The sequence below is a fragment of the Piliocolobus tephrosceles genome, chromosome 21, assembly GCF_002776525.5.
Source record: "Piliocolobus tephrosceles isolate RC106 chromosome 21, ASM277652v3, whole genome shotgun sequence".
Lineage (NCBI taxonomy): Eukaryota > Metazoa > Chordata > Mammalia > Primates > Cercopithecidae > Piliocolobus > Piliocolobus tephrosceles.
Genome location: NC_045454.1, coordinates 22,717,189 through 22,729,652, shown reverse-complemented (window position 1 = coordinate 22,729,652; position 12,464 = coordinate 22,717,189). Strand labels below are relative to the sequence as shown.

General features: G+C 51.3%; 1 protein-coding gene across 1 annotated transcript in view; it reads left to right on the top strand.

The window, feature by feature from the left end:
• GPI (glucose-6-phosphate isomerase) overlaps positions 1-10,080 on the top strand; it is a 48,476-nt gene extending 38,396 nt beyond the window's left edge. The window contains exons 10-18 of the mRNA XM_023229032.1: positions 2,663-2,723; positions 3,127-3,170; positions 3,315-3,467; positions 5,690-5,819; positions 5,969-6,045; positions 8,955-9,083; positions 9,304-9,379; positions 9,467-9,533; positions 9,644-10,080. Coding sequence (XP_023084800.1) covers positions 2,663-2,723; positions 3,127-3,170; positions 3,315-3,467; positions 5,690-5,819; positions 5,969-6,045; positions 8,955-9,083; positions 9,304-9,379; positions 9,467-9,533; positions 9,644-9,779 — 873 coding nt within the window. The 3' untranslated portion in view covers positions 9,780-10,080. The remainder of the gene's footprint in view (positions 1-2,662; positions 2,724-3,126; positions 3,171-3,314; positions 3,468-5,689; positions 5,820-5,968; positions 6,046-8,954; positions 9,084-9,303; positions 9,380-9,466; positions 9,534-9,643) is intronic.
• The last annotated feature ends 2,384 nt before the right edge of the window (positions 10,081-12,464 follow it).

Below are 12,464 nucleotides of genomic sequence, written 5' to 3'. Positions count from 1 at the left end.
GATCTGGGTCTTTCAATATCTGAGGAGGTAGGAATCTGGTACAGGTACGAGGATCTGGGTCTCTTCATGTCTGAGGAGGTAGGATCTGTCCTTGGTACAAGGATCTGGGTCTGTTCATGTGTGAGGAAGTAGCCCTGGTATGAGGTTCTTGGTCTCTCCAAGTCTGAGGAAGTAGGTTCTGGGTCTGTCCATGTCTGAGGAGGTAGGATTTGGCATGAGTATGAGGATCTGGGTCTGTTCATGTCTGCGGAGGGAGGATATGGCACAGACATAAGGATCTGGGTCTTTCCATGTTTCAGAAGGTAGGATCTGGTCTTGGTATTAGGATCTGGTACAGGTAGGAGGATCTGGGTCTCTCCATGTGTGAGAAGGTAGGAGTCTGGTACAGCTACAAGGATCTGGGTCTGTTCATGTAGTCATTATGGGTCTGTCCAGACATCTTTCAGTGTCCGAGGAGGTAGGAATTTGGTACAGGTATGAGTATTGGGTCTCTTCATTTCTGAGGACATAGGAATCTGTTACAGGCATGGGGATCTGGGTCTGTCAGTGTCTGAGGAGGTAGGACCTGGCCCTGGTATGAGGATCTTGGTCTCTCCATTGTCTGAGAAGGTAGGATCTGGTGCACATATAAGAATCTTGGTCTGTCAGTGTTACGGAAGGTAGGATCTGGCCCTGGTATGAGTATCTGGGTATGTCAGTATCTGAGGAGGTAGGATCTGGCCCTGGTATGAGGATCTGGGTGTTTTGGTATCTGAGGAGGTAGGATCTGGCCCTGGTATGAGGATCTGTGTCTCTCAATATCTGAGGAGGTAGGATCTCATACAGGTATGAGGATCTGAGTCTTTCAATATCTGAGGAGGTAGGATATGGCACAGGTGTGAACATCTCGGTCTGTCTGTGTCTAAAGAGTTGGAGCTGTGTGCAGGTATGAGGCCTTTGTTCTACCAGTGTCTAAGGAAGTGAGGCTGGGCACAGGTATGAGGCCCTAGGTGCGTCCATATCTGAGGAGGTAGGATCTGGTACTGGTATGAGGATCTAAGTCTCTCCATGTCTGAGGAGGTAGGATCTGGTACTGGTATGAGGTTCTGGGTCTGTCACTATCTGAAGAGATAGTAGTCTGCTGCAGTTATGAGGATTTGGGTCTCTTCATGTCTGAGGAGGTAGGATCTGGTACCAGTATGAGGATCGGGGTCTGTCAGTATCTGAGGAGGTAGGAATCTGGTACAGGTTTGAGGATTTGGGTCTGTCTCTGTCTTAGGAGGTATGACCTTGTACAGGTATAACTATTTGAGTATTGCAGTGTCTGAGGAGGTAGGATATGGTGTAGGTGTGAGGATCTTGGTGTGTCCATGGCTGAAGAGGTAGGATCTGGTACAGGTGTGAGGATCTGAGTCTGCTCATGTCTGAGGAGGTAGGATCTGACCCGTTATGAGGATCTGAGTCTGTCAATATCTGAAGAGGTAGGAATCTGGTACAAGTATGAGGATCTGTGTGTGTCAGTGTCTGAGGAGTTCAGAATCTGATACAGGTATGAGAATCTGCATGTCTCTGTATCTGAGGAGTTCGGAATCTGATACAGGTGTGAGGATCTGCATGTCTCTGTATCTGAGGAGGTAGGATCTCATACAGGTATGAGGATTTGGGTCTATGTCTGAGGAAGTAGCATCTGATACAGGTATGAGGACCTGGGTCTGTCAGTGTCTGAGGAGGTAGGATCTCATACAGGTGTGAGGATCTGCATGTCTCTGTATCTGAGGAGGTAGGATCTGATACAGGTATTAGGATTTGGGTCTATGTCTGAGGAAATAGCATCTGATACAGGTATTAGGACCTGGGTCTCTAAGTGTCTGAAGAGGCTGGATCTGGCCCTGATATGAGGATCTGGGTCTGTCAGTATTTGAGGAGGTAGGATCTGGCCCTGGTAGGAGGGTCTGTGTCTTCTAGTGTCTGAAAAAGTACGATCTGGCCCTGGTATGAGGATCTGGGTCTGTCAGTATCTGAGGAGGTAGGATCTCATACAGGTATGAGGATCTGGGTCTTTCAGTGTCTGAGGAGGTAGGATCTGGCACAGGCATGAGCATCTGGGTCTGTCCATGTCTAAAGAGTTGAAGCTGTGTGCAGGTGTGAGGCCTTGGGTCTGCTAGTGTCTGGGGAGGTGAGGCTGGGCACAGATATGAGACCCTGGGTCTGTCCATATCTGAGGAGGTAGGATCTGGTATGAGTATGAGGATCTGGGTCTGTTCATGTCTGAGGAGGTGGGACCTGTCACAGGTATGAGGCCCTGGGTCTGTCTGTGTCTGAGGAGGTGGGCCCTGGCACAGGTATGAGGCCCGGGGTCTGTCCGTGTCTGAGGAGGTGGGCCCTGGCACAGGTATGAGGCCCTGGGTCTGCTGGTGTCTGCAGAGACAGGGCCCAACATCTCAGGGAAGACCACGGTAAGCTCTTCAGTTTGTCTTGTGGCTGTGGTCAGTTCCACGTGTAGTCTGCCCTGTTGGTCTTCCTGTGTGTTGCCAGAGCCTGCCTGCTGCCTTGCTTCCTGGAGGTGGGTTGGGCCAGGGCCCTCCAAGATGCCCCTGCGCAAGACCAGGGACAGGGTTTCTGGCAGGAGGTGGGGGGCGGGGTGTGCCGGCCCTCCCTCAGCACCTTGTCCTGTCTCTCCTAGTGGGTGGGAGGACGCTACTCACTGTGGTCGGCCATCGGACTCTCCATTGCCCTGCACGTGGGTGAGTGTGTGTGTTTCTGTGTCTTGTAGCCCCCATGGGAGACAGGATAGGGGCTCGTGTCCCTGAATATCATGCTGTCCTCACAGGCTGCTGGCCTCTCTGCAGCTGGCTGGGATATTTATTTCATGTCCATAAAGAAGGTCTGGGTTTTTTTGGGTGTGCGGGTTGGCCCCCGTCTCTGCCCCTCACAACTGCAGTCCTGTTTCTCTCCTATCCTAGGCAGAGTCAGATCCCTGCGCTCAGGGCCACCTCTCACTGGAGGGGCTTTGTATAGGCCTGAGTCCTCCCATGTCATGTCTTCTGGCTCTCCATGCAGCCTTCCTTGGTTGCAGAAGGAGCTGTGCCCACTCCCCACAGGACGCAGGATGTGGCCACTTCTGTTGACTCTGCTTTTGTGTCACAGGTTTTGACAACTTCGAGCAGCTGCTCTCGGGGGCTCACTGGATGGTGAGTGCTGAGGCTGGTTCTCTGCCAAGTGCTGGCCAGAGGCGTGTGTGTTGATCCTGGTCCCTCCCCTTTCTCTCCCACTGTCCTGTCCCTCCCCCTCCCCGTGCAGCTGCTCAGCTTCCATTCACCCTGCTCCTGTTTCAGGACCAGCACTTCCGCACGACGCCCCTGGAGAAGAACGCCCCCGTCCTGCTGGCCCTGCTGGGTATCTGGTACATCAACTGCTTTGGGTGTGAGACGCATGCCATGCTGCCCTATGACCAGTACCTGCACCGCTTTGCTGCGTACTTCCAGCAGGTACCAGCTGCCAAACCAGGCCTTGGAGTCAGCAGGGCCTGTGGGGGGTCTGGGAGGTCCAGGAACCTGGGTTTCAGCTCCTCCAAGAGCTCTTTGCCCCATTGCCCTTGGGCCTGGCCAAGGTCCACCTGTGCTCCTTGTCTCAGGATGAATCTTTGTAACTGAGGTTGGTTCCATTTGAGTGTCATCTGAGTTTGACCACCATGGGAGGGGCATGACTGGTGATCATGTCGCCCTGGCTAGGGAGGTCCTGGCTTGGCTCAGGGGATGTTTCTCAGCTGGGGTCACTTCTTTCTTGCACATCACTGTGCATGCCCAGCACAGCGTCTGAGAACGTAGGATCTATCCCTGGTATGAGGTCCTAGGTCCATTAATATCTGAGGAGGCAGGATCTAGTACAGTTATGAGGATCTGGGTCTGTCCATGTTAGAGGAGGTGGGATTTGGCCATAGGGTGGGGCCGCAAGCTGGAATCCCTTGTAGCCCGTAGTGCCTTTATGTCTCCAGAAAAGCAAGTCTGTATCTAGTCTGTGGTAGCCTCTTTGGACTACGTGGTCCTCTTCTCCCTTGGGATCTCCAGAGCCCCCGAGAGGCTTAGCAGGCCCTTTTCTAGTCACATTATGTCCCAGAAAGCTTTTCTACACCTGTCCCTGCTTTTTTTGTTTTGAACAGATTCTCATTCTGTCGCCCAGGCAGGAGTGCAGTGGCGCGATCTTGGCTCACTGCAACCTGCGCTTCCTGAGTTCAAGCCTTTCCTGTGCCTCAGCCTCCTAAGTAGCTGGGATTACAGGCATTCACCACCATGCCTGGCTAATTTTTGTGTTTTTAGTGGAGATGGGGTTTCACTATGTTGCCCAGGCTGGTTTTGAACTCCTGGCCTCAAGCGATCCACCTGCCTTGGCCTCCCAAAGTGCTGGGATTAGAGGCATGAGCCACCGTGCCCGATCCTGTCCTTGCTTTTGTTTAGTACAAAGCCAGTCCCTGTCCAGCAGCTCTTGAGTTGCTTTGGGCAGGTACAGAAGGCTTCACCAACACCTGGAAGCAAATCCTGTGTTGAAGGAGAGGCCAAGGTTCCCCAAATCCCAGCTGCCTTGGTGAGGGTTGCCATGACCAGGGCCCAGGTGGGTACCCAAAGCCTAGCGTCTAGTTGAGATGACAGCCCTCAAAGGCTGTACTCTTAGCCGGGCATGGTGGCTGATGCCTGCAATCCCAGCACCTTGGGAGGCTGGGGGGGATTGCTTGAGGCCAGGAGTTCAAGACCAGCCTGGGCAACATAGCGAGACCCGGTCTCTACAAAAAAACCCACAAAAACTAACAATAGCTGGGCATGGTGGTGTGGCACTTGTAGTCCCAGCTACTTGGGAGGCTGAGGCAAGAGGTTTGCTTGAGCCCAAGAGGTCGACACTTCAGTGAGCTATGATTCTACCACTCTCCTCCAGCCTGTGTGACAGAGTGAGACTCTGTCTCTTGAGGAAAAAAAAAAGCTGTGCCCTCTGGACCCCAGCCTGCTCCCCTTAAGAAATGAGTTGATTTTGTGACCGATTTTGTCTTCAGGGAGGTCCTTGCCTGACCTCCAGACCCACGTTTTCCTGGGCATGAGTCCTTCTTGCACCGTGGCCTAAGCTGGAAAGGTTGGGAGGCTGTGTCCTCACGGGTGTGGGGAGGAAGGGGATCGTGCCTGCAGACACGGGTGCAGGTCCACCTCACGGAGCCAGGGCAGGGTGGGTCTGTCTGGAGCATCTGGGCAGAACTTGGGCGTGGTGCAGGAAGGAGCAGGATTTGGGTACAGTGTGTGAAGGATCAAGATTTGCAGGTAGAGGGTTGGGTTTTTTTTTTTTTTTCTTTTCTTTTTCTGTTTTTTTTTTTTTTTTTTTTTTTGAGATGGAGTTTTGCTCTTGTTGCCCAGGCTGGAGTGCAGTGGCGAGATCTCGGCTCACCACAACCTCTGCCTCCCGTGTTCAAGTGATTGTCCTGCCTAAGCCTCCCAAGTAGCTGGGATTATAGGCATGCGCCATCACACCTGGCTAATTTTGTATTTTTAGTAGAGACAGGATTTCTCCATGTTGGTCAGGCTGGTCTCAAACTCCCAACTTCAGGTGATCCGCCCGCCTCGGCCTCCCAAAGTGCTGGAATTACAGGCTTGAGCCACTGCGCCCGGCCTCTTTCTTTCTTTTTAAATGTTCTTTCATTTTGCCAAGGGCTGGGTTTCTGTTCCTTTTCCAGGGCGACATGGAGTCCAATGGGAAATACATCACCAAATCTGGCACCCGTGTGGACCACCAGACAGGCCCCATTGTGTGGGGGGAGCCTGGGACCAATGGCCAGCATGCTTTTTACCAGCTCATCCACCAAGGTAGGCCCGTGTGGCCTGGGCAGGGTGGTGTTGGGGAGGGAAAGGATCTTCCAGAAGAGATATCTCACTTAGGTCAGTGCCCTCCTCTAGGCTGTATGGCTAGCTCCCATGGGCTGGGGTCATGTGGGTGACCACAGTGCCCTTCACAGGCACCAAGATGATACCCTGTGACTTCCTCATCCCGGTCCAGACCCAGCACCCCATACGGAAGGGTTTGCATCACAAGGTAAGAGCCCCCATCTGGCCCCATCTGGAGGGTCTGGCTCACATTGCACCCAGACCTCTGGAAACCTGATGCATTGGTTGACAATCACGTTAGTTTTCTATTCCAGCCATAACAAATGACAACAAACATGGAGGCTTAAAACAACACTCTTTTTTTGAGGGTGGGGAGTGGGGACAGAGTCTTGCTGTGTCGCCCAGGCTGGAGTGCAGTGGCGCGATCTTGGCTCACTGCAACCTTCCCCCTCCCCCTTCCCCCTCAGGTGATTCTTACATCTCAACCTCCCAAGTAGCTGGGACTACAGGTACTCACCACCACAGCCTGCTAATTTTTATATTTTTGGTAGAGGGTTTCTCTGTGTTGGCCAGGCTGGTCTTGAACTCATGACCTCAAGTGATCCACCTGCCTCAGCCTCTCTAAGTGCTGGGATTATAGGCATGAGCCAACGCACCTGGCCTATCTCAAGAGTTTCTGAAGCTCAGATGTCCAGCAGGCCCTGCTGTATCTCTGCTTAGAGTCTTGCAGGCTGAAATCAAGGTGTCATCAGGTCTGTGTTTCTTTCTAGAGACTTTAGGGGGAAAGGCTTTTCTGTGCTTGCCAGGTGGTTGGCAGAATTCATTTCTGTATGTTTGTGGAACTGAAGTCCAGCTTCCTTGCTGTGGGCTGAAGGTCCTTCTCAGATTCTCAAGGTCACCTGCATTCCCTAGCTTGTGGGCCTCTTCACTGCAGAACCAGCAATGGCAGGTTAAATCCTTCTGAAGCTTTGATTCTGTCTTGCCACTTCTGTTGCGTCTCTCAGACTGACTCGTTTACCTTCCTCCTCTACATTTTTATTTTATTCCCTAAGTGACAGCATTGTGCTATCTTGTCTAGGCTAGACTTCAGTGGCATGATCACAGTTCACTGCATTTTCGACGTCCCAGGCTCAAGCAATCTTCCTGCCTCAGCCCCTCAAGTAACTGAGACTTACAGGCACACACCACGATGCCTGGCTAACTTTTAAACTTTTAGTAGAGACGGGGTTTCACTGTGTTGCCTAGGCTGGTCTCCAGCTCCTGGGCTCAAGTGATTCTCCTGCCTCGACCTCCCAGAGTTTTGGGATTACAGGTGTGAGCCACCACACCTGGCCCTCTTTTACTTTTAAGGGCCACTGTGATTAGATTGGGCCTACTAGATAATCCAGGAAAATCTCCCCTTTTGATTTTATTTTATTTTATTTATTTTATTTTATTTTATTTTATATTTTAATTTAATTTTTTTATTTTATTTTTATTTTTATTTTTATTTTCTTTGAGACGGAGTCTCGCTCTGTGGCCCGAGCTGGAGTGCAGTGGCCGGATCTCAGCTCACTGCAAGCTCCGCCCCCCAGGTTCCCGCCATTCTCCTGCCTCAGCCTCCCGAGTAGCTGGGACCACAGGCGCCGCCACCTTGCCCGGCTAATTTTTTGTATTTTTTAGTAGAGACGGGGTTTCACCGTGTTAGCCAGGATGGTCTCGATCTCCTGACCTCGTGATCCGCCCGTCTCGGCCTCCCAAAGTGCTGGGATTACAGGCTTGAGCCACCGCGCCCGGCCTATTTTTATTTTTTAATTTTAGAGATAGCATGTCACTCTGCTGAGGCTGGAGTGCAGTGGCCCAGTCATAGCTCACTACGGCCTTGAACTCCTGGGCTAAAGCAATCCTTTTATCTCAGCCTCCTGAGTAGGTGGGACCACAGATGTGCACCATGCCTAGCTATTTTTTTTTTAAAGAGACAGAGTCTTTTTCTGTTGCCCAGGCTGGAGTGCAGTGGCACAATCAGGCTCTCTGCAGCCTCACCCTCCTGGGCTCAAGCAATCCTCCTACCTCAGCCTCCTGAGTAGCTGGGAACAGGCAAACGCACCACACCCAGCTGATTTTTTTATTTGTATTTTTTGTAGAGATGGAGTCTCACTTTGTTGCCCAAGCTGCCCTCAAACTCATTCACAGAATTTATTGTGCCTTGTCTTAGGTGTGCAGAGCAGCATAGGGTTATAGTAGCACAAGCTTTGGTTTCAGTGAGCTGGGTTGAATTCTGATTCTTCCTGTCTATAGTTCTGTGATCCAGCACTGTGGACTTGTAGAACCCAAGGCTCTACTAGAACAGGGCAATGATGCCTTTCCTCCTTAGGATCTTAGTATTATTATTATTATTATTATTTTTTCGAGACACTTTTTCACTTTGTTGCCCAGGCTGGAGTGCAGTAGTGCTACCTTGGCTCACTGCAACCTCAGCTTCCTGGGTTCAAGCGATTCTTGTGCTTAAGCCTCCTGAGTAGCTGGGATTACAGGTGCACACCACCATGCCCGGCTACTTTCTCAGGATCTTAAAAGATAGATGTTGGTAAAATTGTTAGCAGGAACCCGGCAAGTGGTGCGTAGTTCGTTCTTTTTTTTTTTTTTTTCTTTTTTCTTTCTTTTTTTTTTTTTAGCTCTGTTGCCCAGGCTGGAGTGCTGGAGTGCAATGGCGTGATCTCAGCTCACTGCACATTCTGCCTCCCAGGTTCAAGTGATTCTCCTGCCTCAGGCTCCTGCCTGATTACAGGCACGCGCCACCATGCCCAGCTAATTTTTTTGGTATTTTTAGTAGAGACGGGGGTTTCACCATGTTGGTCAGGCTGGTCTCGAACTCCTGACCCCATGATCCACCCACCTCGACCTCCCAAAGTGCTGGGATTACAGGCACCGCGCCTGGCTACTGGTGTGTAGTTCTAAAAGAGCAGTTATCACTATTCCCTGCCTTGTGGTGTCATTGGATGTGTTCCCCTCGCTCCAACTGAGCTATCCAGTGAGTGACCCAGGTGGGGACTGACCCCTGCTGAGAAGTGCCAGGTGGTCTTGTCTGCCTGAAGCTCAGACAGTGCTCTCAAGCATAACTGATGTCTCGCTCATCAGATCCTCCTGGCCAACTTCCTGGCCCAGACGGAAGCCCTGATGAGGGGGAAATCAACGGAGGAGGCCCGAAAGGAGCTTCAGGCTGCAGGCAAGAGTCCAGAGGACCTTGAGAGGCTGCTGCCACATAAGGTCAGCACTTTTGCATTCGGCTTTGGGGTGCATGCTGGAGTTGGAGGTGTGAAGCTGTGGCACCAGGCAGGGGCTTGGGGCGTGCCTGGCTTGTCCTATAGAGTGGGAGAGCCTGTCCTCACAGACCTGTACGTCTCAGCCTCTGGGGCAGGACGTGCTTCCCTTCAAGGGGTTGAGGGATCAGGACTCACTTGGAGACATTCCTTGGTGTTTTCTGCAGGTCTTTGAAGGAAATCGCCCAACCAACTCTATTGTGTTCACCAAGCTCACACCATTTATGCTTGGAGCCTTGGTCGGTGAGTGAGTAGGGGAAAGGTCCTGGCTTGGGGTAGGTTGGAATGGGCTTGCAGAGCCCTGACGTGCCCTGTCTGTCCCCTCTGCAGCCATGTATGAGCACAAGATCTTCGTTCAGGGCATCATCTGGGACATCAACAGCTTTGACCAGTGGGGGTGAGTTGCTCACTTAGGGGAGGGCCAGGAATGCCTTTGGGTCGGCTCAGGGATTTCAGTAGCAACGTTAGAGCCTTCCCCATACCACTCTTCCCTTCCTTTCTTGGCAGAGTGGAGCTGGGAAAGCAGCTGGCTAAGAAAATTGAGCCTGAGCTTGATGGCAGTGCTCAAGTGACCTCTCACGATGCTTCCACCAACGGGCTTATCAACTTCATCAAGCAGCAGCGCGAGGCCAGAGTCCAATAAACTCACGCTCAGCCGCAGCCTCCTCTGTGATTCCTCTTTCTCTTCTGGTCCCTGCTCCCCAGAGCCGGCACTGCATGGTCCTGGACACCACCCAGAGCGCCCTCTGGTTGTGGGCTTGGACCAGGAGCCCTTAGCGGGGAGGGCTGATCTCAAATTGCTACCCCCAGCCCCTCCATGTCTTCGCTCCCTCTGTGTTACAATTGGCTGAAGTGTTTTTGTGCAGCTGACTTTTCTGACCCATGTTCACGTTGTTCACATCCCATGTAGAAAAATAAAGGTGCCACAGAGGAGGTTGTAGGCTTAGCCTCTGATTTTTTTCCTGCGATGGTGCTTTATGTAGCAGAAGGCAGGAGTGCTCAGTAGGACGCAGCCTGTGCCTCCATGGACACTGAATACTAAGTGGTGAGCGGGTCTAGAGTGGAGCAAGGTGCCTTGAGAAGACAGTAGTGGGGTGGGAGCACAATCAGTCAAGAGGGCAACTTGGCCTGTGTCACCAAATCCTAAGACTGTTTTCCACTCCTCACCTCTGTGACTGGAGAAATTGGATACTCTGTTCACTCTATGCATTGAGTGCACTGAGATTATGTTTGTTTGGGGTGAATTCCTGGACAAGACCAAGGGTGACTGCCATCTCCTGGCAAGATGCTCAGGTAGTTCTTTTGCTTTAAAAGGCAGATAGATATTGGAAATAGGATTTTTTTTTTTTTTTTTTTTGAGTGTTGCTCTGTTGCCCAGACTGGAGTGCAGTGGTGCAATCTCGGCTCACTGCAACCTCCGCCTCCCGGGCGGGTTCAAGCTATTCTCCTGCCTCAGCCTCCTGAGTAGCTGGGATTACAGGCACACACCACCATGCCGAGCTAATTTTTGTATTTTTAGTAGTGAAGGGGTTTTACCATGTTGGGCAGGCTGGTCTTGAACTCCTGACCTTGGGTGATCCGCCCACCTCAGCCTCCCGAAGTGCTGGGATTACAGGTGTGAGCCACCACACCCGGCACAATTTTTTTTTTTTTTTTAACAACTTATTTTTTTAGACAGGGTCTTGCTCCATTGCCCAGGCTGGAGTGCAGTGGTGCCATCACAGCTCACTGCAACCGCAACCACTCGGGCTCAGGCAGTCCTCTTGCCTCAGCCGCCCAAGTAGTTGAGACTACAGGTTGTGCCACTATACCCTGCTAGTTTTTTCATTTTTTGTAGAGATGGGTCTTGAATTTCAGGGCTCGAGAACCTCCCACCTCAGCCTCCCACAGTGCTGGGATTACAGGCGTGAGCCCCTACACCCAGCCTATTCAGAATTTTTTTTCTTAGAGACATGGTCTTCATTGCCCAGGCTGGACTGCAGTGATGCAGTCATAGCTGACTGAAGCCTCAAATTCCCAGGCTAAGGTGATCTTATCACCTCAGCCTTCCAAGTAGCTGGGTCCACAGATGCATGCCAGTGTCAGGCCTCTGAGCCCAAGCTAAGTCATCATATCCCTTGTGACCAGATGGCCTGAAGCAACTGAAGATCCATAAAAGAAGTGAAAATAGCCTTAACTGATGACATTCCACCATTGTAATTTGTTTCTGCCCCACCCTAACCGATCAATGTACTTTGTAATCTCCCCCACTCTTTTTTTTTTTTTTTTTTTTTTTGAGACGGAGTTTCGTTGTCGCCCAGGCTGGAGTGCAGTGGCCGGATCTCAGCTCACTGCAAGCTCTGCCTCCCGGGTTTATGCCATTCTCCTGCCTCAGCCTCCGGAGTAGCTGGGACTACAGGCGCCCGCCACCTCGCCCGGCTAGTTTTTTGTATTTTTTAGTAGAGACGGGGTTTCACCGTGTTAGCCAGGATAGTCTCAATCTCTCGACCTCATGATCCACCCGTCTCGGCCTCCCAAAGTGCTGGGATTACAGGCTTGAGCCACCGCGCCCGGCCTCTCCCCCACTCTTAAGAAGGTTCTTTGTAATTCTCCCTCCACCTTGAGAATGTACTTTGTGAGATCCACCCCCTGCCCGTAAACGTTGCTGCTACCTCCACTGCCTATCCCCAAACCTATAAGAACTAATGATAATCCACCACCCTTTGCTGACTCGTTACAGACTCAGCCCGCCTGCACCCAGGTAAAATAAACAGCCATGTTGCTCACACAAAGCCTGTTTGGGGGTCTCTTCACCACGGACACATGAGACAGCCAGTACACCCAGCTCATTTTTAAATTTTTGTAGATCAGTGTACTGTTGTTAGAAAAAAAAAAAAAAAATAGAAAATAAATTTTTGTAGTGATAGGGTCCCACTGAGGCAGGAGAATAGGGTCTAGAGACAAGGGAGCCTTCACTTCAGCCTCTGATTGGTGGCAGGCCAAGTCTTTATTTACATAGGGTGTAACCAAATAGGAAACCTGTAAAGGGTACTTAAACCCCAGATTTTCTAAACAGGGCACTTGCTTAAGCCTCCTCCTGCTTTGTGGAGTGTACTTTCGCTTCAATAAATCTGTGCTTTTGTTCCTCCTCTTGTTGCTTTTTTTGTGTGTTTTGTCTACCTCTTTGTTCAGCATTCCAAGAACCTGGACAACTTGTAGTCAAGACCCTCCCCTGGTAACACCACTGTGTTGCCCAGGCTTATCTTGAACTCTTGGGCTCAAGTGATCCTCCTGCCTTGGCCTCCCAAAGTGTTGGGATTACAGGTGCAAGCCACTGTGCCCAGCATCA